At 46.4% G+C, this 26,312-nt stretch overlaps 8 protein-coding genes across 8 annotated transcripts in view; 3 read left to right on the forward strand and 5 right to left on the reverse strand.

Annotated features, from left to right (window-relative positions):
- Positions 1–2,594: 2,594 nt before the first annotated feature.
- On the reverse strand, positions 2,595–3,362 carry H1-1 (H1.1 linker histone, cluster member). The gene has a single exon (XM_040967614.1). It carries the CDS (start codon positions 3,330–3,332, stop codon positions 2,679–2,681), a length of 654 nt encoding a protein of 217 aa, XP_040823548.1. The 5' UTR covers positions 3,333–3,362; the 3' UTR covers positions 2,595–2,678.
- A 1,824-nt stretch (positions 3,363–5,186) lies between these two features.
- On the forward strand, positions 5,187–5,629 carry LOC121147673 (histone H3.1). Its single transcript, XM_040967563.1, has one exon. The coding sequence runs from the start codon at positions 5,204–5,206 to the stop codon at positions 5,612–5,614; it is 411 nt and encodes a 136-aa protein (XP_040823497.1). The 5' UTR covers positions 5,187–5,203; the 3' UTR covers positions 5,615–5,629.
- A 564-nt stretch (positions 5,630–6,193) lies between these two features.
- LOC121147753 overlaps positions 6,194–26,312 on the forward strand; it is a 50,111-nt gene continuing 29,992 nt past the window's right edge. The window contains exons 1-6 of the mRNA XM_040967657.1: positions 6,194–6,524; positions 9,902–9,944; positions 15,265–15,371; positions 15,913–16,162; positions 17,755–18,111; positions 18,736–19,064. Coding sequence (XP_040823591.1) covers positions 6,214–6,524; positions 9,902–9,944; positions 15,265–15,371; positions 15,913–16,162; positions 17,755–18,111; positions 18,736–19,064 — 1,397 coding nt within the window. The 5' untranslated portion in view covers positions 6,194–6,213. The remainder of the gene's footprint in view (positions 6,525–9,901; positions 9,945–15,264; positions 15,372–15,912; positions 16,163–17,754; positions 18,112–18,735; positions 19,065–26,312) is intronic.
- On the reverse strand, positions 7,169–7,555 carry LOC121147691 (histone H4). Its single transcript, XM_040967582.1, has one exon. The coding sequence runs from the start codon at positions 7,533–7,535 to the stop codon at positions 7,224–7,226; it is 312 nt and encodes a 103-aa protein (XP_040823516.1). The 5' UTR covers positions 7,536–7,555; the 3' UTR covers positions 7,169–7,223.
- LOC121147674 (histone H3.1) lies at positions 8,060–8,566 on the reverse strand. Its single transcript, XM_040967564.1, has one exon. The coding sequence runs from the start codon at positions 8,537–8,539 to the stop codon at positions 8,129–8,131; it is 411 nt and encodes a 136-aa protein (XP_040823498.1). The 5' UTR covers positions 8,540–8,566; the 3' UTR covers positions 8,060–8,128.
- LOC121147676 (histone H2A type 1-H-like) lies at positions 9,430–9,937 on the reverse strand. The gene has a single exon (XM_040967566.1). The coding sequence runs from the start codon at positions 9,892–9,894 to the stop codon at positions 9,502–9,504; it is 393 nt and encodes a 130-aa protein (XP_040823500.1). The 5' UTR covers positions 9,895–9,937; the 3' UTR covers positions 9,430–9,501.
- Positions 17,729–18,141, forward strand: LOC121147682 (histone H2A type 1-D). The gene has a single exon (XM_040967571.1). It carries the CDS (start codon positions 17,734–17,736, stop codon positions 18,124–18,126), a length of 393 nt encoding a protein of 130 aa, XP_040823505.1. The 5' UTR covers positions 17,729–17,733; the 3' UTR covers positions 18,127–18,141.
- On the reverse strand, positions 24,782–25,774 carry H1-2 (H1.2 linker histone, cluster member). Its single transcript, XM_040967559.1, has one exon. The coding sequence runs from the start codon at positions 25,728–25,730 to the stop codon at positions 25,086–25,088; it is 645 nt and encodes a 214-aa protein (XP_040823493.1). The 5' UTR covers positions 25,731–25,774; the 3' UTR covers positions 24,782–25,085.

Raw genomic sequence — 26,312 nt, forward strand, 5'->3', positions numbered from 1 at the left:
TTGTTTTAGAGTAACACTTTTGAAATCCATATGTACTAAAGGTTTTCAAAAGCTCATGGCAAATGTGTATTATGAATAAAATATGCATAGGACTGTAATCATGGCTATGTACTGATGAAGTATAATTCAGCTGCCAGAAATGATTATGTAAAAATCACTGAAAAATGTTTACAAAATAATGCTGAGTGAATGCAGCACTCAAAATGCATAATACATTAATTATGTTGTATTTATTTATTACATAAATAATCTGGTAGAAAATATAAAAATACAGTGAGAAACCAGTGCTCATTTTGAAAGACTAACAATCTCAACTTAAAAATCTATTACGTATGATGTGCAAGAACAGGAACTCTCATATAGATTTCAGTCAATGCTGCGTTTGTGAAGTTATTCATATCTATTTAAAATTTTGGTTTAACTTGTCATTCACTTTTCATTCTATTGTACCCAAGCTGATACATGTCCAAAAAGAGGCTGCAATTTAACCCAATGATTCCACTCACAGGTATATGGATACGTGCACATACAGAATAATAATAATAAACCAGGACACAACACAGGAATAGGCATAGCATTGCTTATTGCAGCTCAAAAAGAGAAACAACTCAAATGCCCTTCAACAGTGAAATGGCTACATCATGGCTCACTCAAAAGCTGGGCTGCCATACAACCTTAGAAATAAATTAATCACATTTACAGCAACACAAATCTGCTCAAACTTGATGTTTTAAGTCAAAGACTCCACATACAGAAGTCTACATTTGCTTGATATCCATTTTGTATAAGTTCCAAAAACTGGCATGCTTACTTACAGGGGGCTATATCTAGCGAAGACAAATGAGCTTGTGACTGGAAATGAGCGTAAGGCGGCTCTGAAGGGTTGGCTAATATTCCATTTTTGGACTTACTTATGGGAATTGCGATGCTTACTAAGACATTATTGCTTCATGATATGTAAATCGTGTTCCTGTGGACGGGGAGGAGGAAGCAGATCTCCGTTCTGTTGTGGACACTGCTCCAGGAAAAATTAAGTGGACAGTGGTATGGAGACGGATCTTCTGCCCTAAAAAGCAGTGAGGAGGAAAACTGCATGTGTTTTTTGTTTACATTTGCATATTAAAATACTGGAAGGAGAACTGTGATTAACACAGTGGTGGGGAATTAGATGTCTTGGTGTGTTTATTTTCACACAAATTTTATTATTTGAAAGCCAGAATGACAGGGAGAGAGTTTTTCCATCTGTTGGCCCATCCTTGCAGCTGGTCCAAGCCAAACCCAGAAGCCCAGAACTCCATCTGGGTCTCCCACGGGCACTGGGCATCACCCAAAGCCATGAGAGGGCACCAGCGAGGGAGCTGGATCAGAAGTATAAGCAGTTGAAATGCAAAATGACACTACAGCAGGAGATTTCTACAACACAGGTGATAAATAAGGCTAATTAATAATGCATTTAAAAAATACTGGGACAAACTAATAAGAAAATGACCAAGAGAGAGGCATACTATTCTCTAAGTAGCCAGTAACCCTACAGAAAGGAGCCAGGAGCAGCCATGGCTATGCAGAGCAGTAATCATGTGAAGTTAATTTACCCACACCCTTTAGGGTGGTAGCAACCACTGAGACCACATTTTGATGAGTAATGCAGGAACTATCTCAGACATTTCTGGAAAGGTGTGCTATTTCCAGCACATCAGCAACATTTGGCCATTTTTAAAGATTTATTTGGAGCTGGTGCAGCAACTCCCAGGGTAATTCATTATCTGCAAGTGCTGGATATCCCACATGGGTGTGACTTCATATCCTGGTTGCTCCACTTCCCATTCAGCCTGGGAAGTGTAGAGGTTGGCCTGGGTCTTTAGGACCCTGCACCACCATGGGAGACCCGGAGGAGGAACCCGGCTTTGGATCAGCTCAGCTTCAAACCTTTGTGGCCATTTAGGGAGTGAACCAACAGATCTAAGATTTTTCTTGTCTCCCAGTTGAACTCAATTGCTTTTGCCTTTTCAATTAATACTTAAATCTTTAAAATAAATAAATAAATACATACTTGCGAGAAAGCGGCTAGTAAAAGCCAGCATGTAACATACAGAGCCAGAACTGGTCCAGTCTGAAACCAGGAGCTTCTTTTAGGGTTGCCAATCCGCATCTGATCCGGAACACGTGGGCCTTCTTTCGCTTTTCCAGGTGCAATAGGGCCTCAAGCCCTCAGTATGGAATGGCAGAGCAGCAGGCCCTGTCTCTACCCACCCACTGCCTCATTTCCTAAGCTCTTCCCCACCTGTTTTGGGCCACCCTATTGTTATGAAAAAAGGTATACAGGGTGGAGCTAACTCAGCACCCCACTAAGAGCACTGCCCTGCTTATCTGAAGTCCCTAACAGATGGTGCAAAGTGGCTTCTGCTGCCCAAGGGGAAGGCCTGGGTGAGATTCTGCCCGTGCAGCCACGCCTGCAATATCCCAACCCTGGGGACCAGAGGAACAAGTGCCCAGACCGCCACAGCTCCCCAGAACACGGAAGTATGGAATCTGCCCAAGCTCTTTGGTGCACCTGAATGAGGTTCTAACCCCTAAGCAACCTCCATCTCGGTGTCAGTGTGTACAGCTCTCAACTGCAACCATATAGGTGGCTCTTAAAAGAGCCGTTGGGTTACTGGAAGCAGCTTCCAACCAGAACTTTACTTTTTCTTGGGTGCCGTCTTCTTGGGTTTGGCAGCCTTGGGTTTAGTAACCTTTGCCTTAGTGGCTTTGGGCTTCACAGCCTTAGCCTTGGCAGGGCTTTTTGCGACTACTTTCTTGGGCTTCACAACTTTGGGTTTCTTGGGACTCTTGGAAGTCTTCTTTGCTGCCGCAGGCTTCTTCGCTTTCTTTGGAGACTTCGTGACCTTTTTCGCAACAGCTGCCGCGGCTTTCTTCGGCTTCTTAGGCACGCTGGTGGCCTTTGCTTTTCCAGTAGCCTTTCCAGAGCTAGATTTGACTTCCCCGGAAACCGCCTTCTTGTTGAGCTTGAAGGAGCCGGAGGCGCCGGTGCCCTTGGTCTGGACCAGGGTGCCCTTGCTCACCAGGCTCTTGAGCCCCAGCTTGATGCGGCTGTTGTTCTTCTCCACATCGTAGCCGGCGGCCGCCAGCGCCTTCTTGAGCGCGGCCAGGGAGACCCCGCTGCGCTCGTTGGAGCTGGAAACAGCCTGGATTATCAGCTCCGACACGGAGGGACCAGCCGGCTTCTTGGAGGCCGATCCCGTCTTCGCGGGCTTCCTGGCCGCCTTCTTAGCAGGAGCGGGTTTCTCGGGCGCAGCGGAGGCAGGCTGAGTGACCGGAGCGGTCTCGGCCATTGTGACAACTACAGCAAGAAGTCAACCAGAATGACTGCTAAAGCAGGATTGACGCTCCAAGCAGGCGCACCGCGTATTTATAGGGCCCCGCTGCGCCGTGATTGGTGCGTTAGCCGCCGTGCCCTGGCGCCCCCTACGCGCCGCGCTCCGCTCGGCCTGGGCCTCCGGGGGCGGTCCACACCGCCAATGCACCCTAACCCACTCACCCCCATCCCGCCAGGGGCAACTTCTCTTGGGAAGCAAGTAGCCGTGGCTGGTGAATGAGGCAATCACCTGAAATAATAATAGCAACAACGATTGGCCCTCGGGATGTGTGAAAGCTCGTGTTTGTAGTGATGGCAGCGTGAAACCAGTTTTCCATTGACTGGGGGTTTCAGACATAACTTCCACAATGCCGTGGCATTTCCTGGACTCGCCGAGGAGCTTCATTCCCTGTGTAAACCTCATGTTTTGGTGAAAACAGTGGTACAAAGCGCCAGAACTCAGTGATACTACAATGAACACTCAAACTTCAGATTAAAACTGTGCAATCTCTGATTGAAATTTATTAAACCTGTTTGCAAACTCCTTTTATTCTCCGTTTCTCTGATGAGCTGCTTACAATGTGTGTTCCCAGGGTTGCGCGTTTTACCACTATTAATTAACGTCACCAACTCATTCTTACATCTATGACCCTACCCAACATTGCCAAACACTGAGACAAGCATTGCGCCACTTTAAGTCATTTTACAAAGAAAAGGGAATATTCCAGGGTAAATTTGAGGAAAATCTTTAACTTGTGTAGGCATTCATTAAGTTAAAACGGTTTCACATGGTAAATGGAGATTGCCTGAGAGCGAAAAGCCGCGGATGAGTTTACATCTTAAAGGCGCCCAGGCGCGCAGGAGGGAGCCACATCATCCCGCGCGCGCAGCCGAGGTTCTCAAACAGGTCCGCAGAGACCTTTGTCGCCACGTTGGAGGAACTCTGGCCAAACCTGCAAAGCAAATCCCATCAAGGAGGTGGAAAACAGTCGCGATTGCTTTAAGTACAACTGTAACACAAAAGTGAAAAAGCATGTTGTAGCTGAACACTTTAGCAAACTCTTTAGTGCACTCGTGGCATTTAACTGAATTCAACATTTCGGAGGATTGGGATTTCAGTTCCACGCTGGTTTCGCCAGCAATCTTTGTTTTTAGCTTTTTTTTTCTTCAATATTTCCATCTTAATGGAATTAGCTGCCATTACAGTGAACAGGGTCTATGCAAATGAAGGATGCTAGAGCTGCCTTCCTAATGGCTACGTAGGAACCCCAGAGCGAGCCAATCCAAAGCTGCAATCTTTTAGCAACACTAGTGAAACTTAACCACTGTGCTGTTTCTTTTCAATGAGTTCAGAGCGCGGATAAGATTCTTGCAGTGTATCCTGCGGCTTCCTTGGAATAGGTCACATGCTTATCCCACTCGAGAACAAGGCGCAGCCGGGCTGGCGGGCGCCCGTGTCGGCCGCGTACCTGGGATAACTTCCCCCAGAGAGCTCAAACCTTAACTAGACTAAGTAATTTGGGGAAACCTATTCGAAATCGGAACACTATTCGGTAAAATAGATTTCAAAGCACATTTCAGTGATGAGAATGTCATGTTGTATGTTGTGTAATGAAAAGATGACCAAAAATAAACCTTTCAATTGCGGATTGAGGGGAAAAGTGAAAAGAACTGAACGGTAGACAAACAGTAGCCAATGAACTGACTCGCTTGTCGGATTCTGCGAAAGTAGTCCAATAAAAGCGTGTCACGTCACAGAAAGTTTGCTTTGCCAATCAGGACACGCTACGTACTATAAGTAGTACTGCGCTTTCTGCAGTGCAGATTTCTAGATTTCCAAGTCGAGTAATGGCTCGCACGAAGCAGACGGCCCGCAAGTCGACCGGCGGCAAGGCCCCGCGCAAGCAGCTGGCCACCAAGGCGGCCCGCAAGAGCGCGCCGGCCACGGGCGGCGTCAAGAAGCCGCACCGCTACCGGCCCGGCACGGTGGCGCTGCGCGAGATCCGGCGCTACCAGAAGTCGACGGAGCTGCTGATCCGCAAGCTGCCGTTCCAGCGGCTGGTGCGCGAGATCGCGCAGGACTTCAAGACGGACCTGCGCTTCCAGAGCTCGGCCGTCATGGCGCTGCAGGAGGCGTGCGAGGCCTACCTGGTGGGGCTCTTCGAGGACACCAACCTGTGCGCCATCCACGCCAAGCGCGTCACCATCATGCCCAAGGACATCCAGCTGGCGCGCCGCATCCGCGGTGAACGGGCTTAAACGCGACCATCCTTGCTTAAGTTATAAACACAAAGGCTCTTTTCAGAGCCACCTAATTGTTTCAATGGAAGTTGCTGTAATCATTTGTAATAAGATTCTACCCTCCGACACCGGCAAGTTTAGGATTTAGTGCTAACTCCAACAGGCTTTTGGTAGGAGCCTTTTTGAGATAAAAGGACTGGATTAAGTTGAAGGACTCGCCACACCATTCAGTTTCCCGTCTATAACGTAAACGCTCTTAACTTTTTATAATTGCTTCACATTTTAAAAACCAATCTTGCAGAGGTGGTCTATTTTCTGCCCGGAATGAAAAACACTCGTGGTTTTAACTGTAAATTTGACACCAGTTTCAAATTTACATAGCGTGTAAGCAGCGCTGAAAAAAGTTACTAATAATGAACGCTTTACAAAGATTTTTTTTTTTAAAAAAAAACGCGTTTCTAGAATTTGGGTGTCTGCCAGTGGAGGGGCGGGGCTGAGGCTCCCGCGCTTCATTACACAGTCCGCGCGTTCTGTTCTCAACGAGGTCCGAGAGCTGCCTATAATGCCCCTGGTCCGACTTGCAGTGCCATTCTCAAACTTGCAGGAGAAGATTCAGCATGTCTGGTCGCGGCAAGGGAGGCAAAGGCCTTGGCAAAGGCGGCGCCAAGCGCCACCGCAAGGTGCTGCGCGACAACATCCAGGGCATCACCAAGCCCGCCATCCGCCGCCTGGCGCGCCGCGGCGGCGTCAAGCGCATCTCGGGCCTCATCTACGAGGAGACCCGCGGCGTGCTCAAGGTCTTCCTGGAGAACGTCATCCGCGACGCCGTCACCTACACCGAGCACGCCAAGCGCAAGACCGTCACCGCCATGGACGTGGTCTACGCGCTCAAGCGCCAGGGACGCACCCTCTATGGCTTCGGCGGCTAAACTTTCTGACTTCATTTTGGCATAACTCTTGAATCAAAGGCCCTTATCAGGGCCAACCACTTTGTCTGCGAAAGGGCACTGTTTGCTTGCCTCCCCAGTTATTCTTTTTGGCACAGTTTTTGGAATGAGTAACAGCGAGGAGAAGGAGCTCATTACGGTTGTCTAGCTTAAATGGAGATTCGCAATATTGAGCAGTTTGGATTGCGTGTGCTTTACAACAAATGTCTGCCTCTTGGTGTATATTGAGTAGACTGTTGAGCTCCTTTATGGCGGTTCCACCATGCCCGAGTTTGAACCCATTTTTATAAATTTCTGTGTTTATGAAACAAATTCTCCTTAGCTGTATATCCCACCAGCCTAATAAAAACAGAAAGGGGTGCGTTACAAAGCTGGGGAAAATATGCCATAGCATCCATCCCCAAATAAATTTACATAAAGGTAAGATGGGTATAGGAAGATACTTGGTGCACCTCTCGCTGGGTCCCAGGAAATTAGAAGCAACCTGAGAAGCACCAGAGATGATGTATTCTACACGACTGGGGAAAATTAGTTGCCCTTGGCAGTCCAACGACTTAAGCCCAAACTCATGACATTGAAATAACTTTTAAGCCTAGAAACAGTACAGTTCTTTCTGAATGTTTGGGTGGCCCTGATAAGGGCCTTTGGGTGGGAAAGGCTAGGATAACGAAGTCGAAAGTTTAGCCGCCGAAGCCGTAGAGGGTGCGTCCCTGGCGCTTGAGCGCGTAGACCACGTCCATGGCGGTGACGGTCTTGCGCTTGGCGTGCTCGGTGTAGGTGACGGCGTCGCGGATGACGTTCTCCAGGAAGACCTTGAGCACGCCGCGGGTCTCCTCGTAGATGAGGCCCGAGATGCGCTTGACGCCGCCGCGGCGCGCCAGGCGGCGGATGGCGGGCTTGGTGATGCCCTGGATGTTGTCGCGCAGCACCTTGCGGTGGCGCTTGGCGCCGCCTTTGCCAAGGCCTTTGCCTCCCTTGCCGCGACCAGACATGCTGAATCTTCTCCTGCAAGTTTGAGAATGGCACTGCAAGTCGGACCAGGGGCATTATAGGCAGCTCTCGGACCTCGTTGAGAACAGAACGCGCGGACTGTGTAATGAAGCGCGGGAGCCTCAGCCCCGCCCCTCCACTGGCAGACACCCAAATTCTAGAAACGCGTTTAAAAAAAAAAAAAAATTTGTAAAGCGTCCATTAACAACTTTTTTCAGTGCTGCTTACACGCTACGTAAATTTGAAACTGGTGTCAAATTTAGTTAAAACCACGGGTTTTCTTCATTCCGGGGAGAAATAGACTACCCCTGCAAGATTGGTTTTAAAAATGCGAAGCAACTTTTTATAAAAAGTTAAGAGCGTTTACGTTATAGACGGGAAACTGAATGGTGTGGCGAGTCCTTCAACTTAATCCAGTTCTTTTATCTCAAAAAGGCTCCTACCAAAAACCTGTTGGAGTTAGCACTAAATCCTAAACTTGCCGGTGTCGGAGGGTAGAATCTTATTACAAATGATTACAGCAACTTCCATTGAAACAATTAGGTGGCCCTGAAAAGAGCCTTTGTGTTTATAACTTAAGCAAGGATGGTCGCGTTTAAGCCCGCTCCCCGCGGATGCGGCGCGCCAGCTGGATGTCCTTGGGCATGATGGTGACGCGCTTGGCGTGGATGGCGCACAGGTTGGTGTCCTCGAAGAGCCCCACGAGGTAGGCCTCGCACGCCTCCTGCAGCGCCATGACGGCCGAGCTCTGGAAGCGCAGGTCCGTCTTGAAGTCCTGCGCGATCTCGCGCACCAGCCGCTGGAACGGCAGCTTGCGGATCAGCAGCTCCGTCGACTTCTGGTAGCGCCGGATCTCGCGCAGCGCCACCGTGCCGGGCCGGTAGCGGTGCGGCTTCTTGACGCCGCCCGTGGCCGGCGCGCTCTTGCGGGCCGCCTTGGTGGCCAGCTGCTTGCGCGGGGCCTTGCCGCCGGTCGACTTGCGGGCCGTCTGCTTCGTGCGAGCCATGGCGAGAGGAAGTTTGCTGTGTGCCTAGATAAGCCTATGAGGAAAAGGAAACCCCATCTCTTTTTTATAGAATCTGGCCAGCTACTATTGGGCCCGAGATCATTCAAAATCTCGCGCGCCTTGCCTGGATTGGTTTATCTCTGGCCAATCACTTTCATGTTGGTTCACTATACGGTACTATCTATCTGGTGAACGGACATGACATTATTTACCCTTTTGCATCCCTTATCTGTTTTGTGCAAAAATGCTTACAGTGCAAGCTTCAGGGAAGACGATACTCTCCACACACACAAAAATAACCAGTTCAGTTTTTTAAAGGCTATCATTGTGAATTTCATTTGAAAAGTATAGGCAACTACGGAAAATATTCTTACATAAACTGAACACTACAAATTATTGCTTAAACAATGCTCGGGGCCCAGCGCCGTAACCCAGCGGCTTAAGTCCTCGCATTGAACACGCCAGGATCCCATTTGGGCGCCGGTTCTAATCCGGGAGGACCTACTTCCCATCCAGTTTCCTGCTTGTTGTCTTGGAACGCGGTAGAGGACAGCCCAAAGCCTTTGCACCTTGCATCTGCATGGGAGAACTGGTAGAGGGTCCTGACTACGGATCTGCACAGCTCCGACGGCTGGGGACTAAATCAACGAACGGAGTATCTCCCTCTCTTGTCTGCATTTATCTGACTATCCAAAAATGAAAGCTTACTGAGAAAAAAAAAAAAACCCCAAGCTTCGCTTTCACTGTCACAATCGCCTTTCAAAAATACTCGGCTAACTCTTAAGCTTAAATATTGGGGAAAGGAAGAACGCTTGGGTATGTCGGCTCACTAGCACAGAATTTCTGAGAAAGAACGTTTTGTATTGATGACATTTAAAAGCATGCAGCCCCTCTCTTATGTTGTGAGTGGCTCTGAAAAGAGCCTTTGTGTTTAGGATGACTAAGTAAGGGATGCTGATATCTCACTTTGCCTTGGCCTTGTGGTGGCTCTCGGTCTTCTTGGGCAGCAGCACGGCCTGGATGTTGGGCAGAACACCACCCTGGGCAATAGTGACCTTGCCCAGCAGCTTGTTGAGCTCCTCGTCGTTGCGGATGGCCAGCTGCAGGTGGCGCGGGATGATGCGCGTCTTCTTGTTGTCGCGCGCCGCGTTGCCCGCCAGCTCCAGGATCTCAGCCGTCAGGTACTCGAGCACGGCCGCCAGGTACACGGGAGCGCCCGCTCCGACGCGCTCGGAGTAGTTGCCTTTGCGCAGCAGCCGGTGCACGCGGCCCACGGGGAACTGCAGCCCGGCCCGGGATGACCGAGTCTTGGCCTTGGCGCGAGCCTTGCCTCCCTGCTTCCCGCGACCCGACATTTCTTAGCCGAACGAAGAAGCTAACAAAAAGCTTGGAGAAATACAGAAACGTCAGTGGCAAGAGATATATTTATAGTGACGGAAGGGAGCCTGTGTGCGATTCTCCCATTGGCTAGTCTACCTCACCCAATCATATGTGAGAATTTGGATCCTTCATTTGCGTATATCCTTACTGTGCGTGGGGATTATGTTAGATCCAATCAGTAATCGCGTCTCGTGTTGTGTTGGTGTGTTACAAACTAATTGAATCTACTTCTTTTTCTCAAAATAGGATTGTTAAACAGGATGTAGGGATATTTGTCCTCTTTTTGACTTGTCATAATGTAGCCTGATATAGAATAATACCTTCAAGCAATTCAAACTAAGCGTAGAATTAAGGGAGGTAGATGCTTAAGTGTAACTGATAAATTTGAATTCCGGTTTTGTGGCCTCCCACGAGATTGGCATTGCCTGTGGGTACTGGTTCCTGTTTCTGCTGCTGAACTTCTTATTAGCCCGCTGTTAATGGCATGAGAAAAGCATCAAAAGTTTGCCCAGGAATTTGGGCTCCTGCCCCTGTGTGAGATTTCTACATGAAGCTCCTGGCTAGTACCTTTGGTCTAGCCCAGCTATGGCCGCTGTGTCCCTCTGGATGCTAACCCAGTGGAAGCAGGATCTTGTGCTCTGCTTTTGGTTAAAAAAAAAAAAAAAATCTTTAAAAAGAAAAGGAAAAGTCTACAGTGTGATTTAGCTCTTAGATATTCCAGCCAAATGGCTTTTTGCAGCTGCTCATTCCTGCCTCAAGATTAAAACACTGAACTTGTGGTAACAACTATTAATGCTTTGGTGGGGGGTGGTGTGTTGTAATTAACAGATTTAGAAAACAACAAACTCAGGACAATTTCTGAACAAATTCCATAAGGGAGCATGAAGAGGATTATTAATCAATGCAATATAAATTGCAGCGATCAAGAGACTTGATGTGGGAGAATTGCACCCTGCATTTATTCACTATATACTTACTAGGTATCTGTGAGCAAACACTGGGAGAAGCTACACAATGAGATAAGCAATGATATAAATGCATGTATGTACAAACATATATGATGAGTGGTATGAAAAAAATTTAAATGAAAAGTGATAGTTGAGAGAAATGTGGGCAGAGAGGGAAAGTACCACTAAAAGAAGTTTTTCTGGGCTATGTCTTGCTTTAATTCTAAGCCTCACAAAATGAGAGAAGGGAACAAAAAATCCTTGAATTTAGGCTTGAGGAAGGTAAAAGAGCCAGCTCCATACACTAACTACTTCAGCAATGTACATTTCTATTTGAAGCCAGGGCAACATCAAGGAACTAAAATCAAAAGACATAGCTATATTATTTTCCGAAAATAAAATTACAGTCACTTCTGGATAGGGCAGTGAGTCCACACAGGTTTAGATACAATAGAAACTAAGATGAACGGCTGTACTGAAAGCCAGGCGCAGCAGTGCAGATAGTCACATCAATGATCTATACTGTGGCATGAGTAAGAACAAAGTTTTCCACTTATCCAGGGTAGCTGGAGTGAAAGAAATCAACAAGCACCTAACAGCTTCAGGAATACCATCTGTAGGTGTCTCACAAAAGGACATTCTAGGCAACTGTTTTTGAAAAAGATGTGGAAGCTAAATTCCAAAAATGGAGATATTTGAAGTTACTCATCCCAAACAAATTTGAAAAGAAGTACTTGCTTCCCCAAAACAACACCAGCTCCAGTAGCCACAAAAGCAAGAGAATCTGAAGCTCCCTGCATCCCTGAGATAGGTTGACAATCAGTAGGCCTATCTGTATATGTGTTTGTGCATGCAATATATATGACAAACACTAAAGAAATTAGACAGTTTCCAAAGACTATTGATAATTCCTAAAGATAAAATAAATGAAACTTGTTAAAAAATGCCACTCAAGTAATTCCCAGGGCAGCCAGAAATAGAGCAAAGGGTCAACAATTTGTGGGAAGGCAAATGTATGGAAAAGTCACGAAAAAGGCTAATCACTCTAGTTTGTAACATAGATCCCTCTGGGGCCTTCTCCAGCCTAAGGGTTTACAAGTCTACCTGGTGACAAATATAGTGTCCTGGTAGAGTATGTGGGGCATTTCAGCAAATGGGGGAAGGCAGAGAACTCTTCCTATACAGACAACTTAAAATATTTCTGATTCCAATCTGGCAAGGGTTTTACTCTTCACACTATTAAGCTGAAGATAGCAAATATTACATTAATTTTCTATGACCTGAACACGTTACTTGTTATCAGAAATGCCCAGTGGGTTCTTTCCTTAGCTTAGTTAGAAATAAAAAGCTGGGAATCTGTTGCAGACAGAAAAGTTTATTTGCGAAGGAACCAGGTGAGCAGGGAAGGGAGAGGGACAGTGAAAACACCTCTCATTAAAACGCCGGGAGGTGGGGTGCCTCTGGAAAGGGGAGGGAGAGAAAGACACCAAAGATTTGAGGAAGGGTCTTGGGGTTTTAAGCATTCCCTGACCCCTCCAAGTTGAGCAGAGAACCTACAGGTAAGATATTCACCATCGGTGGTCTCTTAATCACTTAGGAAATGGGTGGGCAATGCTGGTGCCGTCCACCTGAAGGTGTGGCCAGGACCTCACCAGGACTAGAAGGTCTCACTATTTAAAAAGGCATATTGGCTAGACTGATTTTGAAAAATGGAACCTAGGCTTGTAAAGATAAAAAATAAAACATTTGGATTTAATTGCTCAACTCTGCAATTCAAAAATATTTAAAGATGAACAACGCCCACCATTCAAACATACTTTTGGAAGTTGGCAATGTAGCATGTTTTTGAGATTGTAAACAGCTTTTCAAGAAGGCAACTGGGTACCTGTATTAAGAAACAAAATCACATTAAAGTCCATTGAATGCATGCATTCCATCTGTATATTTACCTAAAATAATCTCTTGAATTGTGTTAAAAAGTGTCAAAAAACACCATGGTTTTACAATGTTTGCTAAAGGTATGGTGATTAAAGAAAGGCAAGTTACCTAATTCTTTACAATGAAATGCATTCATCAGTATGATCAATACAAACTATTAATCTTAAAAGATAATAAAAAAAGGCAAAATGATTTTGTGATAGGACACATGTAAGTATAGATTTGACAAGCTAAAATTTCTGAAAACAAAAATCACCAAATGTTCTGCATAATGGAATTACAACTGGTTCTATGCATGTAGGAAAGAACAATTTTCTCTTTTCTTTCCCTATCACTAGGCCATTGAGTGACAGCCCTACAACAGACTCATAAGACAAATGCAGCCAAATATATTCAGCATAATTTTTTTTTTATCCTATGGAAAGGAGTCCATAGAATAAAGAGCCAAGGAAACAGGACATCTGCGTGATTGCTACGGTAGCTGAACTGTCGTGAGCACATGACTGGTAAGAGGAGTGTGCCGTAGAGCCGCAGCAACATCCCTGTGATGCGACTACAAGGGAGAATTCAGGGGATGGCGCCAGGCTCGTTTCAGGTCAGAGGACTCTGTTCCAATCTCATGTCCTTTTTCAGAAGAGAAGGGTTTAGATGAGTACAAACTCCTCGCAGCTTCTGTTGTTTTCTCAAATGTCAAAGCCTTGTATTAGGGGATAGTATATCCAGAACCGCATAACTACATTACTTTAAAATGTTTTTTAACAGTAGGCAAGTATTACTATCACAACAAGTTAAAAATTCATTAACATTTATATTCCCTCATGGAAGTGAGAAGCCAAGCAAAGCACAGGAGTGCTGCCAGCCTGCGGGGGGTGCTGAAAGCTGTGCTGGGAGGCAACGATCCTGTTGCCTGCTGTAGACCCAGGGCACACTCTGAGTTCCTCATCTCCTCAAGCCTTTCTTTCCGAAATCCTGAGATCCCTCTGAACATTTTCTCATCGGGGTCTTTGTAGACATCTTCTTTTCCTAATTCTTAGCCAGCCTCTCTTAAATTAACATTCTGTTCCACCTCTACAAAGTAAATGTTCCTTCAAGACCCACTCACTTATTCATTTCTCAACAGCCAGAGCTACAACCAGGGCACCCTGTCCCTCCTCCCTCTAGAAATTCAGGGCTTCAGAGTCTTCTGGAGTCCACAAACTATAAAGAAAGAACTAGGCATGTAGTAGGGTTGTTTTCGCTCATTTCTGTTGTAACCCAGAGATTGTAACTCTGCAGAAAATGTGGGAGTGTATAAAGATGATTTTTTTTTTCCCTTCAAAAATTCCTTTTATTCATTAAGGACCGGCTAAGTATCATCATGTATAAGTAAAAAGGTCTCGATTCAACATGGAGAGCTTGTGGCTTTGGTTTTGGTTTGTGATATCATGTATTCTTGACTTAGTTATTTAAAATGAAAAAGGAAAAGGGAGAGGTGTAGGCCCCGGTCTCCCAAGGGTTAACACCACAGCTTAACTTCTTAAGGTGTAACAGGCAATGTTGGCCTGATGCACTCAGCCCCCGGCTTGGCTGGCAAGTTCCCTCCTCCCTGATTCCCCCCTTTTTACATACCCTTGGGGGAGCTTAGGTGTTGCTTCAGCTTTGGGAAATGCCTGGAGGGGCCAAGCAGACTATAAAAGATGCAGCTTGACTTCAAATAAATCGGCATTCTCCTCACAAGAATGACCCACTGTGTGTTGTGTGTTTTGTCTGTCTCATAACCCTAGTCCCTCCGCTCGGCTCGGGGTACTCGGCGACGCTGGCGTTGCCCACGGAGAGGGAGAAAGGAAGGAGGCTGGCAAAGTTATGAACCCAGAGGTCAATTTGAAAATTAAAATAATATGGTAATGAGTCTCACCCCTCCCAGAGCAAGACCCTCCAGGTCTGCAAGGTCAACAACTCAAACTGCAGCCTGGGTTTGTACATTTCTTCTCCGTGTGTGTGTGTGTGTGTGTGTGTGTGTGTGTGTGTGTGTGTGTGTGAACGGGGAGTCTTTCTGGACAAATGTTTCTCACAATATTTTGCATGTACGTAGGAGGTGTTAGCGAGTGCTGACATGGGAAGGGAACCATTTTGTTTGAGAACCTTTCTGTTTTTGAAGCGATTGCTTTAGATGCCACCTACAGAAAGTGCTTATCAATGAAAGAAAAATAGTCCCCCATGCTTTTTTAGTGACCAACAGTTGCATTTTTCTCCCCATGAACAACTATCCTGCCTCTCTCCTGGCCTCTGCCGCAAACTGTCTTAGGCTCTTACTGACTGTTATTTCTCAATCTTTTTTTTTTTTAACAAAAAAGGAAAAATTGATTACAAAGGAAACCATGCCCACTGTCAGCTTCATTCCTTCATCTAGGGTCCCCCCAATGACAGGGGATGGCAGGGGATAGAAAAAGGTGTGAAATTCAAATCTTCTTCCCTTCCCAGACTCTTGTCAAAATCCATGTCCATGTCTTCATGAATTCAACCATATCTGTGACTCAGGGATTCCTAAAAGGCAAGAAATATTTAGCAACCTTGGTTAGTGACAACAGGCAAGTAATTACAAGCACAACTTATTTCACTTTGTTTCATTTTTGAAGTTGGAGGTTTCAGGCAATCTCAAAATAAATAAAAATAATAAAAGCAAATGCCCACTTAACTATGGACCAGGCCTAAGGACCTAGATCAACCCAGTCTACTCTTACGCAAGGCTGACAGCCAAATCTCTGGGCATTCCAAAATCACTTTAGGGTCCTACCTGTATGCTTCATCCCAAATGATTCAGGAGGCAGTACAGAAATTCGTCTTCATCAGAAATGTAACCTCTCAGAAACCAGGAGCGAGTCTGCCAATTAGTCAGAATTGAGGGTGCACACAAAATAAGAATGTAAGCCAGGCAAACTAAGGACACGCTCGAATACCTGTGTCGTCTGTCTTACCTAGCTAGGCATTTTGCTTATAATTTAAGTAACAGCAAGAGGAATTATACCAGTGAAGTAATATTATCCTACTTACAGCGGTTTTAACAAAAAATAGGTGGCTCTGAAAAGAGCCTTTGAAGTTAAATGCAAGTACAAACGCTGACATGCCCAGTCTACTTGGAGCTGGTGTACTTGGTGACGGCCTTGGTGCCCTCGGACACGGCGTGCTTGGCCAGCTCGCCGGGCAGCAGCAGGCGCACGGCCGTCTGGATCTCCCGGGACGTGATGGTCGAGCGCTTGTTGTAGTGCGCCAGGCGCGATGCCTCGCCCGCGAAGATGTCGTTGACGAACGAGTTCATGATGCCCATGGCCTTGGACGAGATGCCCGTGTCCGGGTGCACCTGCTTCAGCACCTTGTACACGTACACCGAGTAGCTCTCCTTGCGGCTGCGCCTGCGCTTCCTTGCTGGAGTCCAGCTCCAGCTGAGTTCTGAGCTCAAGAAAGGTGTGTGGGGTCAGTGATAACTAAAGACAGGGACAGTGACTCTTGGTGCCCTCTTGTAACAGCTCAAGAAGCTGTTCTTTTTATTTACTCAGACACATCGCAAACCTCTGCACAAACATTTGATTTTACTATTTTTAACTTCAGAACTAAGCCAGCATGAACAGATGTTCAATTAATTTTTACTTCTTGGTCAACTGGATACTCTTAAAGATAATTCTGTAAGTTACTAAAATCCATTTATTCAAAGTAAGCTGTTATTCATTCGTCATTAGAAGCCATTAAGTAACAGCCAGGACTCCAAGGCCAAGGCACATGGAGTCACCTACCTATCAGTAATACATTCCCACTACAATTTTATTTTCATAACTTACCTATCACTTAATGGGAGAAATACATCAAAACAGAAAATACAAAAGATCCAAATAAAAAGTTTCAGACATTAAATCCCCCTACAACTGCAGGCTCTAAAACCTCATAAACAAACAATAATCAAAAGCATATCTCTATGACATTAATAAAATCACCCTGTATTTCCTCCAGTTAAAAAATTATGAAAGCAACTAAAACAAGTACATTTTCTATGCTCTAAAGAGTTGCAACAACAGGCTAACCTTTAAGGCCGCAGTAACTATTTTTTTTTTCCATAGCAGTTTACCCTTTATATCCCATCCCTACATTAGTTTGTAAGGTTTTTATCAAGCCATTTCCAAGAAGGCATGCTACATGTCTGGGCCAAATTCCAGGGCAATGGGTAGGCACACAATAAGGTGTCCAGAAATAGCATGGGGTTAATTGTACTCCTGTGCACAGTTAAAGGCCCACTCACCCGGACACTATCAATAGCATTAACTCTCAAGCTCACATCCATTGCAAAAACCATCTCACAGAGGCAAGCAACAATGCCTCGCTAGATTACAGAATTCTTAATGGAGTGGTTGAGTGTCCATGCAGATGGGGGATGAGACTGCATCAAGGTGGTTGGAGAGAAATCCACCTGCCAAACTGCCAGAAGCTCCCCTGGGCCCTGCCAAGCAGGGCAGCTGTTCTCTTCACACCTTCCTGTCATCCACATCCACTGCACGGACCCCAGCACCCCCTGCCCTGTTTCTATTGCGCTTTTGTAATGGCCTTTTTGGAACCTTTTCTGGAAGAGGGAGCTGACTTTGAAGGCAAACGGATTGGTAACTATCAGAACCTAGCGCAGTTAATAATACATTTACAGTTGACACTGTATTTAGATTTGAATCCCTGTCTTAAGTTTCAAGATTCAAATGTGGATTTGAGAAGTCTTGCTTCTGATTGGATAGGAACAAACCACTGAAGAGATTAGGATATGCAAATAGAGTATGCAGGCTGCCTTTTCTTATTGGGTAGAATCACTGAGTACATGTTGACCAATAGGAAAACGTATTATTGTATCCCGCTACTGACTATGAAAGTCCAATCCACAAAGGAAATTGTTTCCTGGTAACATAATTTATAATTGCCATGTCTGGTCGCGGGAAACAGGGAGGCAAGGCTCGCGCCAAGGCCAAGACTCGGTCCTCCCGGGCCGGGCTGCAGTTCCCCGTGGGCCGCGTGCACCGGCTGCTGCGCAAGGGCAACTACTCCGAGCGCGTCGGAGCGGGCGCTCCCGTGTACCTGGCGGCCGTGCTCGAGTACCTGACGGCTGAGATCCTGGAGCTGGCGGGCAACGCGGCGCGCGACAACAAGAAGACGCGCATCATCCCGCGCCACCTGCAGCTGGCCATCCGCAACGACGAGGAGCTCAACAAGCTGCTGGGCAAGGTCACTATTGCCCAGGGTGGTGTTCTGCCCAACATCCAGGCCGTGCTGCTGCCCAAGAAGACCGAGAGCCACCACAAGGCCAAGGGAAAGTGAAGTCCAATAAGGACTTAAGTCTCACATTTAAACACCTAAAAGGCTCTTTTCAGGGCCGTCCACTCTTTCACAAGAGAAGCTGTTAACATAATGTCGTGGGGATTTTCTTTTGGTCTCATAACCACCATGAGTACTAAGTCGTATGGGAAAACATTTAACGAAAGCCTGTACTTTGTTTTAATGGGTAGAAGGTGGGACTGGTGTGTGTCAATCCACGAACAGAGCGTTGATTCACTGAAGTGCAGCATATGCAAAACTGAAGCATCTCACTGTTGGTTAATGAGGAACATGACGTTGTGGTCTGTGACGTGTGATGGTTTTGACAGACTGCAGTCCTGGTTCCACCCATTACAGACAAGTAAAAGAGGAACCGCCCTTTTGCTAGGCTACACCAGAATTTAGCGAACTGCAACCCCAAGCAGGATGACGCAACAATTCTTCCAATTAAGTTCTCTTGCTCGACCAATCATTTGAGTCGTTTTCTCAGCCAATCAGTACTAAGCGCGCGAATCTTTTGACTAGCTAGAAGCCAATCGGAATACTTCAAACAATATTTAAAGGCAGCTTTAACGCCAGTTTTCCAGTTCTAGTCTCTGACGACCTGTCGAGATGGCTCGCACGAAGCAGACGGCCCGCAAGTCGACCGGCGGCAAGGCCCCGCGCAAGCAGCTGGCCACCAAGGCGGCCCGCAAGAGCGCGCCGGCCACGGGCGGCGTCAAGAAGCCGCACCGCTACCGGCCCGGCACGGTGGCGCTGCGCGAGATCCGGCGCTACCAGAAGTCGACGGAGCTGCTGATCCGCAAGCTGCCGTTCCAGCGGCTGGTGCGCGAGATCGCGCAGGACTTCAAGACGGACCTGCGCTTCCAGAGCTCGGCCGTCATGGCGCTGCAGGAGGCGTGCGAGGCCTACCTGGTGGGGCTCTTCGAGGACACCAACCTGTGCGCCATCCACGCCAAGCGCGTCACCATCATGCCCAAGGACATCCAGCTGGCGCGCCGCATCCGCGGGGAGCGGGCTTAAATTTGGCAAATTGCCTCGAAAATAAAAAGGCTCTTTTCAGAGCCACCCACAATGACACTTAAAAGTAGTTGTAACAGTGTACAAAGCCCAAAATTTTTAAAGTGTGTTGGAAAGTCGTAGGGCTCAGTTGATATGGAGCCAGGATCTTGGTTTGTAGAAGCATTTCTCCGGGGCCACAGGTCTTGTGGGGGCTGTCATCTAGGGCTTTTCCAGCGCAAGCGGGGGCTGGAAGGGAAGTGGGATCCCGGCTGAACCCAAGGGAGGAATTTGGCCGCTAGGTAATTATGGACCCCCAAAATTAAAGTATTAATGCGCTTTTTCTTATCCGTCTGCTAATCACCTCACTAGGGTGGGTTGTGTCCCTAAATGTGGCTTATTTTCTGAATACTGCCTTGCACATAAAAAGTTGGACAAGGGTTAATGTTTGTTTAGGTTTTTGAGATTATGTACCTATAGCAATTAAGACTGTTGTAAGCAAATCTCATTTTCTCACAAAAGATCTTTTGTTCAGCGTCTTTCAGGTAAAATCTTAGCAAATGTACAAGCAGTTTCTGTTTCTCTTCCTATTGCTAAGTGCCTTAGTGTTAAATGAGGTAGTGTTCTGAGGTCTAGACAATATTGTTAACTTTGGGTGCACAAGCCGAAATCTAGTGCAAGAGAAACCGAAGTTTTGGCTGTCACCATCTTTTTACATTTTACAGAAATATAGAATAGTATGTACCCCTTGTTTTCCTTTATCATGTTTTTATTGCTTTGTTTTTACAGATAGATCTGGCACCTGCAATTTTTTTTTTCTTTTAAGATTTATTTTTTTTATCACAAAGTCCGTCCAATGATTCACTCCCCAAGTGGCTGCAACAGCCAGTGCTGCACCAATCCAAAGACAGGAGTCAGGAACTTCCTACAAGTCTCCCACGGGGTGCAGGGTCCCAAGGCTTTAGGCTGTCCTGGACTGCTTTCCCAGGCCACAAGCAGGGAGTTGGATGGGAAGCAGGGCTGCTGGGATTAGAACCGGTGACCATATGGGATCCAGGCACGATCAAGAGGAAGACTTTAGCCGCTTGGCCATCTCTCTGCTATTCATTCTCTACATGCTGGCAGCAAACAAGATTGAACAAGCCAAAGGCATCAATCAGCTGGAATCAATGTGGGTCTCCCAAACTGAGTTGTCAGGAAGGAAGCTGACGGTAGAAGTAGAAGCAGAAGTTGGACTTGAACCCAGGCGCACCACAGGGAATATGACATCCAGAGAAGCACCTTGTGGGGAGCGCAAACAGCAAGACAAACACCTACCTCTATTTCATTCTTCTCAACCATCTGTTGAGATAATCTTCACATCCCTGTTCTTTTGGAATCCTGTAGTAATGTAATAATCTTTGATTTAGACCCATTCACCTTTGGGCATGGATTTCATCCATGAAGTCTCATACTGTATTTCCGTCAGAATAAAAAACTTACATCTATGAGAATAATTTTTTTATTATTATTTTTGAACATGAGAGAACTGTATGAAATCACGGAATAATGTGACAAGTAATCACTGTTATTTTGTTGTTTTGTTGTTGTTGTTATGCTTCTCTCCTAACTGTGCCCACTTTGACAGAAGGATTATTTTGAGTGCAAGGCAATTGAGAATGAATAGACGCAGGAAAAATTTCTTGTCTCTTAATAACTAAAAATAGGACATTAACTTTCCCTTATGAAAGTTGCATGAATCTCTTTTGTGAAAGAAAAGGACAATTATACCAGGAAAAGGACTAGAAATGAGGAGTTGACACCAAGATGAGTCTGCAAAAACAAACCTTACTAAAACAGTCATTATCTTTCATTAGGTCTGTCCATATATTTCCTGGAAACTTCCACATTTATCTCCCTTGAAGCCCAAACCAGTTTTTGTTAAGAACTGCAAACATTTTGCATATAAAAACATGGATTAATTGTCAGTCTTTTTTCTGCTGCAAACCTGTTCCTCTTCAGTTAAATTCACCAATCCCAGGCAACAAACTTAGTAAAGGAAAAGATCTCCCCCACTAACAGTTTCATAAACATTAAGGAAACCAAATTTGTCTTAAAACAGTCCTTTTTTACATTCAAAGGAACAGCTCACTGTGCCCACATTGGTCACTTATCTGAACAATTGTGAGGAAACAAACTTTTAAAATGGATAATATTGAGGAAGTAAGGCATGAAAGCTATCTAAATGCTAGATAAAATTGGAGACATTCAATTTCAACTCTGAAAATATAAGAAACAGGTTTAATTGACAAATGAGCATCCTTCATCTATGCAAATGTGATTGCAGCAGACGTTCCCTGTTAGGACCCATTGTGAGCAGGTAAATCCAGCATACTCACACTCTAAGGGACACTGACGGTAAACTGGAAAGGGGTCCCTCCTAACAGCATGTCTCTGAGTCGGTTGGGTAGACAGACACTCCCTTGTTAGCTGGATCAATAGCCCACCATTCCAAATCATCTGTCATCAGTGGGCTCCTAAGATTCTTCCCTAAATGTTATTATTCACAAGACTAATCACAGTTAACTCACAATTTCATGTGTGTGTGTGTGTGTGTGTGTGTGTGTGAAAGGGTGAAGCCTTTGTTATAATTATGCCCAAAAGCCACAATCCCACTGCAAATACTTTGAAATGAGATGAACTGGGTCTGGCATGGTAGCCTAGTAGCTAAAGTCCTCACCTTGCATCCGCCAGGATCCCATATGGGTGCCAGTTCTAATCCCTATCCAGTTCCCTGTTTGTGGCCTGGGAAAGCAGTTGAGGACTGCCCAAAACCTTGAGACCCCGCACCTGTGTGGGAGACCTGAAGAAGTTCCTGGCTCCTGACTTCGGATAGCCTGAGCGTCAGTAGTTGTAATTGCTTGGAGACAGAATCATCAGTTGGAAGATCTTCTTCTCTGTCTCTCTTCCTCTCTGTATATCTCACTTTCCTGGCTGGGAAACATATACATCTTTGCTCAGTAGTCAGGCTTATATGTTAGGATAGACAGAAGTGTCCCACAGCTAACTTAAGTGCATTTGGACTTACTCTTGAATAATTAATACATTTTGGTGCTGGTGCTGTAGCATATTGGGTTAAATTACGAGCTGCATTCCAAATGGGCAGAGGTATGAAATCTGGATGACCTGCTTGTGATCCAGCTCCCTAAACTGTGCCTGGGAAAGCAGCAGAACAGAATCTGTGCTTGGGCTTCTGTATCCATGTGGGAGACTCTGAAGATTCTGGCTTCAGGTTTAGACCTGGTCCAGCTCAGACCTCTGTGGCCAATAGGGAGGTGAAAGTGGATGGAATACCTTTTTTTTTCTGTGTCTCTAAATTTCAGATTAAAAAAAAAAAAACTTCAAAAAAATTAATGGGCCTGGCGCAATAGCGTAGCAGTTAAAGTCATTGCCTTGAATGCTCCAGGATCCCTTATGGGCGCCAGTTCTAATCCCAGTGACCCCACTTTCCATCTAGCTCCCTGCTTGCAGGAAAGGCAGTCAAGGATGGCCCAAAACTTTGGGACCCTGCACCCATGTGGGAGACTCAGAGGAAGCTCCTGACTCCTGGCTTCAGGTTGGCTCAGCTCCAGCCATTGTAGTTGCTTGGGGAGTGAACCATCAGATGGAAGATCTTCCTCTCTCTCTTCCTCTCTGCATATCTGACTTTCCAATAAAAACAAATAAATCTTTAAAAGAAAATTAATACCTCAGGCATGAAAGAACATTCCAGGGTCTGGCCAGTAAGGCAAGCCAGAGATTTTGTCTTGATAACTATCAGGGTTATCCAAAGGACATGACCGTGGTTTCAATCAAAATGACTACGATCATGTCAGGCTGCACCCTACAAGTACAAAGGAGACTGGAAAGAACTGGTTTAAGAAAGAAAAAGGTAATAATACTTCATAAGTGCTTTATCTTGACTTACAGGGTGAGTAATATTTTGCATATCCTGAAAAATAAAGCATATAATTAAAACAGATTTCATGGCTTGTAGAATGCTTAAAATTTCATTTGAATTCAGCTCACTTGGCTATGCGTTGTAGTTCCCAGGTTAATTCACTTGTGCATTGATCCAAAAACTAAGTAACTTCACCATGCTGTGCATGAGATGATGGTCCACGTAGATTGCCATTAATGACAGCAACAAAGCTAAAATACCTGGAAATACAGGTAATAAAAACACCAAGATTCATTTAGCAAAAAAAAAAAAAAGTAAAACTCCTCTGGAGAACAAAAATACTTAAACAAGTGGAAAAAAACATAACTTTTGAGTAGGGAAACTCAATACCTTCCCCAAATTAACTTAAGAAGTTTCATAAAATCCTGATGCAGCTACAAGGACAAGGATTAAGTGAAAGGGGATGCATGTAAAAGTTCATGTGGGAAAAGCAACCCTCCCCCAAATTAGAGTAAGCAGAAAAATTCTGAAAATGGCAACTAATCAGAGGAATCTATCAGCTATTAAAACTTCTATTAGAGAGTTCATTGGGTATCTGCTGAGTTAGGTTTGCTAAGTACTGGAAATGACATTGTGAACAAACTTAGAACAATATGATCCTTATCTTACACTAACAATGACCAAAAACACCAAAGTCGCAAAAACAAACCCGCACTTTAATACCCTTGGTCTAATAGTTTAGTCAGTGACAAAAATGCAATCCAAACTAGGAAGGAAGGAAAAGTATAAACAAGAGTTCACAAATTATCTCGAATAAAATAGGTGCAAATATTAAATCTTCACTCAAGAGGGCTGAATTAGTTCATGCTAATGTAAAATTAGCAACAACAACAAAAAACTATTGGGGAAAACAAAGCAACGTGGTGTTTTCTGCCTTCCTGTTTTTCGCTCTTGTTTTCTCTCCTGGTGGACAAAACTGTCACTAATGGATCCCTTCTTCAAGTAGGGGCCCTAAGATCTACAAAAACACTTGCTACACCTTGGTTGGCCAGAATCTGTCCACAAGAATTTAACAGAACGTTGGACTTGTGTATCCTAAAGAAAGCCGAACTTGTGAAACAACTCCACTCCGGACTACGTTGCTAATAACGCGAATCAGACGCCTCCTGCCACCTCCCCACCCTCAATCATACGTACCTTTTCAATAACCAGTATTTATCTCCCTCGAGGAAACACCTGGATCCCCCAACAATGCGCACGAACACCTTCGATTTTTAGAAGTTGAATTTTATTAAAATTGCATTCAGATCGGTAACGATCGAGATCGGACAAAATGGCCGACTAGATGTTTTTAATGGCTGAAACTCATCCCACCTTTACGGTGTGACGATCCAGAGTTTGCTAGGAGGAAAAAAAGCTCGGACGCCGCCGGCCCACCGCTTTGGGGGTGTTTTCTGTTGCCACGCCCGGAATTCGCCGGCGGCAGGCCGGGCAAGGGCGTAGCCTCTTACGTGGCTCCCGGCGACACGGGATCTTCGGAGACATTTAAAACGTCTAGCATCCTGAACACCTTTCTCTACAGCTGGCCAAAGGACAAGCCTTCAGCTGAGGTAACAATAGACACCACAGCAGCCACCACCCAATACCATAGCGGGCACACAGCACGGGCTGAGGGAGAGCGCCAACCCCCAAGCAGGGCGGGACTTTTGAATCCACTCAGTCCAATCCAGACACCAGGGCTAAACAAGCAGCTGAATTTATTATTTGCGGTTGTTTTTACAGTTCACGGGAACAGGGAGGGGCTGGCAGGATTCCTCAAGCGCACCAGCCATGGGAGAGAAGTTAGTGGGCAGGGAGGAGCGCGGGGCTCCCAGTCCGCCTCCCTGCGCACCCCTCCCCGCTCCGCACCCGCAGTCTCCGCCCTGAGATGCCCCGGCGCGCGAGGGCAGGGCCGGGCAGCCAAGGTGGCCAAGTGTTCAGCTCTTTTGAGATCAGTGGGGTGGCTCTGAAAAGAGCCTTTTGGTTTTTAATCGAAGCAGACAGTCTACTTCTTCTTGAGGGGTGCCTTCTTGGGCTTGACCGCCTTGGGCTTGGCCGCCTTGGGCTTCACAGCCTTCGCAGCGCTCTTGGGCGCCTTCTTGGGCTTGGCAGCCTTGGCCTTCTTAGGGCTCTTGGCCACTTTCTTGGTGACAGCAGCAGCCGCGGGCTTCTTGGCCTTCTTCGGGGTCTTCTTGGCCGTCTTCTTGGCAGTGGTCGCGCCTGCGGGTTTCTTGGGCTTCTTGGCTGCCCCGGCGGGTTTCTTAGCCTTGGCCGCACCCGCCTTCTTAGGCTTGGGCTTGGCTTCCCCGGAAGCCGCCTTCTTGTTGAGCTTGAAGGAGCCGGAGGCGCCGGTGCCCTTGGTCTGGACCAGGGTGCCCTTGCTCACCAGGCTCTTGAGCCCCAGCTTGATGCGGCTGTTGTTCTTCTCCACATCGTAGCCGGCGGCCGCCAGCGCCTTCTTGAGCGCGGCCAGGGAGACCCCGCTGCGCTCTTTGGAGGCGGCCACAGCCTTGGTGATGAGCTCGGACACCGGGGGCCCGGACGCCTTTCTGCGCGCCCCGGAAGGCTTCTTGGCAGCCGCCTTCTTCTTCACGGGGGTCTTCTCCGCCGGGGGCGCGGCGGCAGGAGCAGCAGGAGCGGTCTCCGACATGCTGAGGTGCAGATCTGCGACTCGGGTACAAGTGGCGCAGCACCGATGGAGCAGTGCGGGGCAGGGCCCTGGTATATATAGAGCGCAGGCGCGCGCTGATTGGTGCTCCGCGCGCCCGCCGCCTGGCAGGCTCGGAGTCGGCGCGCTGCGCCCAAGTTGTGTTTGTTCCACCTCACAAAAAGAAGAAAATATTAAAATATACTGCACCAAATCACTCGGGTTTGGTCCGAAAATGATCCGAGAAGCCTCAGGCTTCATACTCTGCGGTTAGTTTTCCTGTATCCCTAAAGACAACTTGTCCAGAAGCCCCCAATTCCCCCAACTCCCAAGGAAGTCCAGGGCACTTGTAGACCACTTTCTGTTTTTCTTCTAAATTACCTATTCGCTCCATTATCCCTGAAAGTTCTTTTTCTCAGGGATGGTTAAGTACATGCTTCCCTTATTTTTGGAACAAAAATGAAATCATTTCGACCCAGATTTTGGCGATAATTCTGTTTCTTCGCAAGGGAAGTAACACAGGTCCTGAGTGACTTCTGCGTATGGACCCACAGGAACTGAAGGCTGGGACGAGGATTCCGGGAC

Source organism: Ochotona curzoniae, unplaced genomic scaffold (assembly GCF_017591425.1).
Source record: "Ochotona curzoniae isolate NIBS_2020 unplaced genomic scaffold, NIBS_Ocur_1.0 scaffold_461, whole genome shotgun sequence".
NCBI lineage: Eukaryota > Metazoa > Chordata > Mammalia > Lagomorpha > Ochotonidae > Ochotona > Ochotona curzoniae.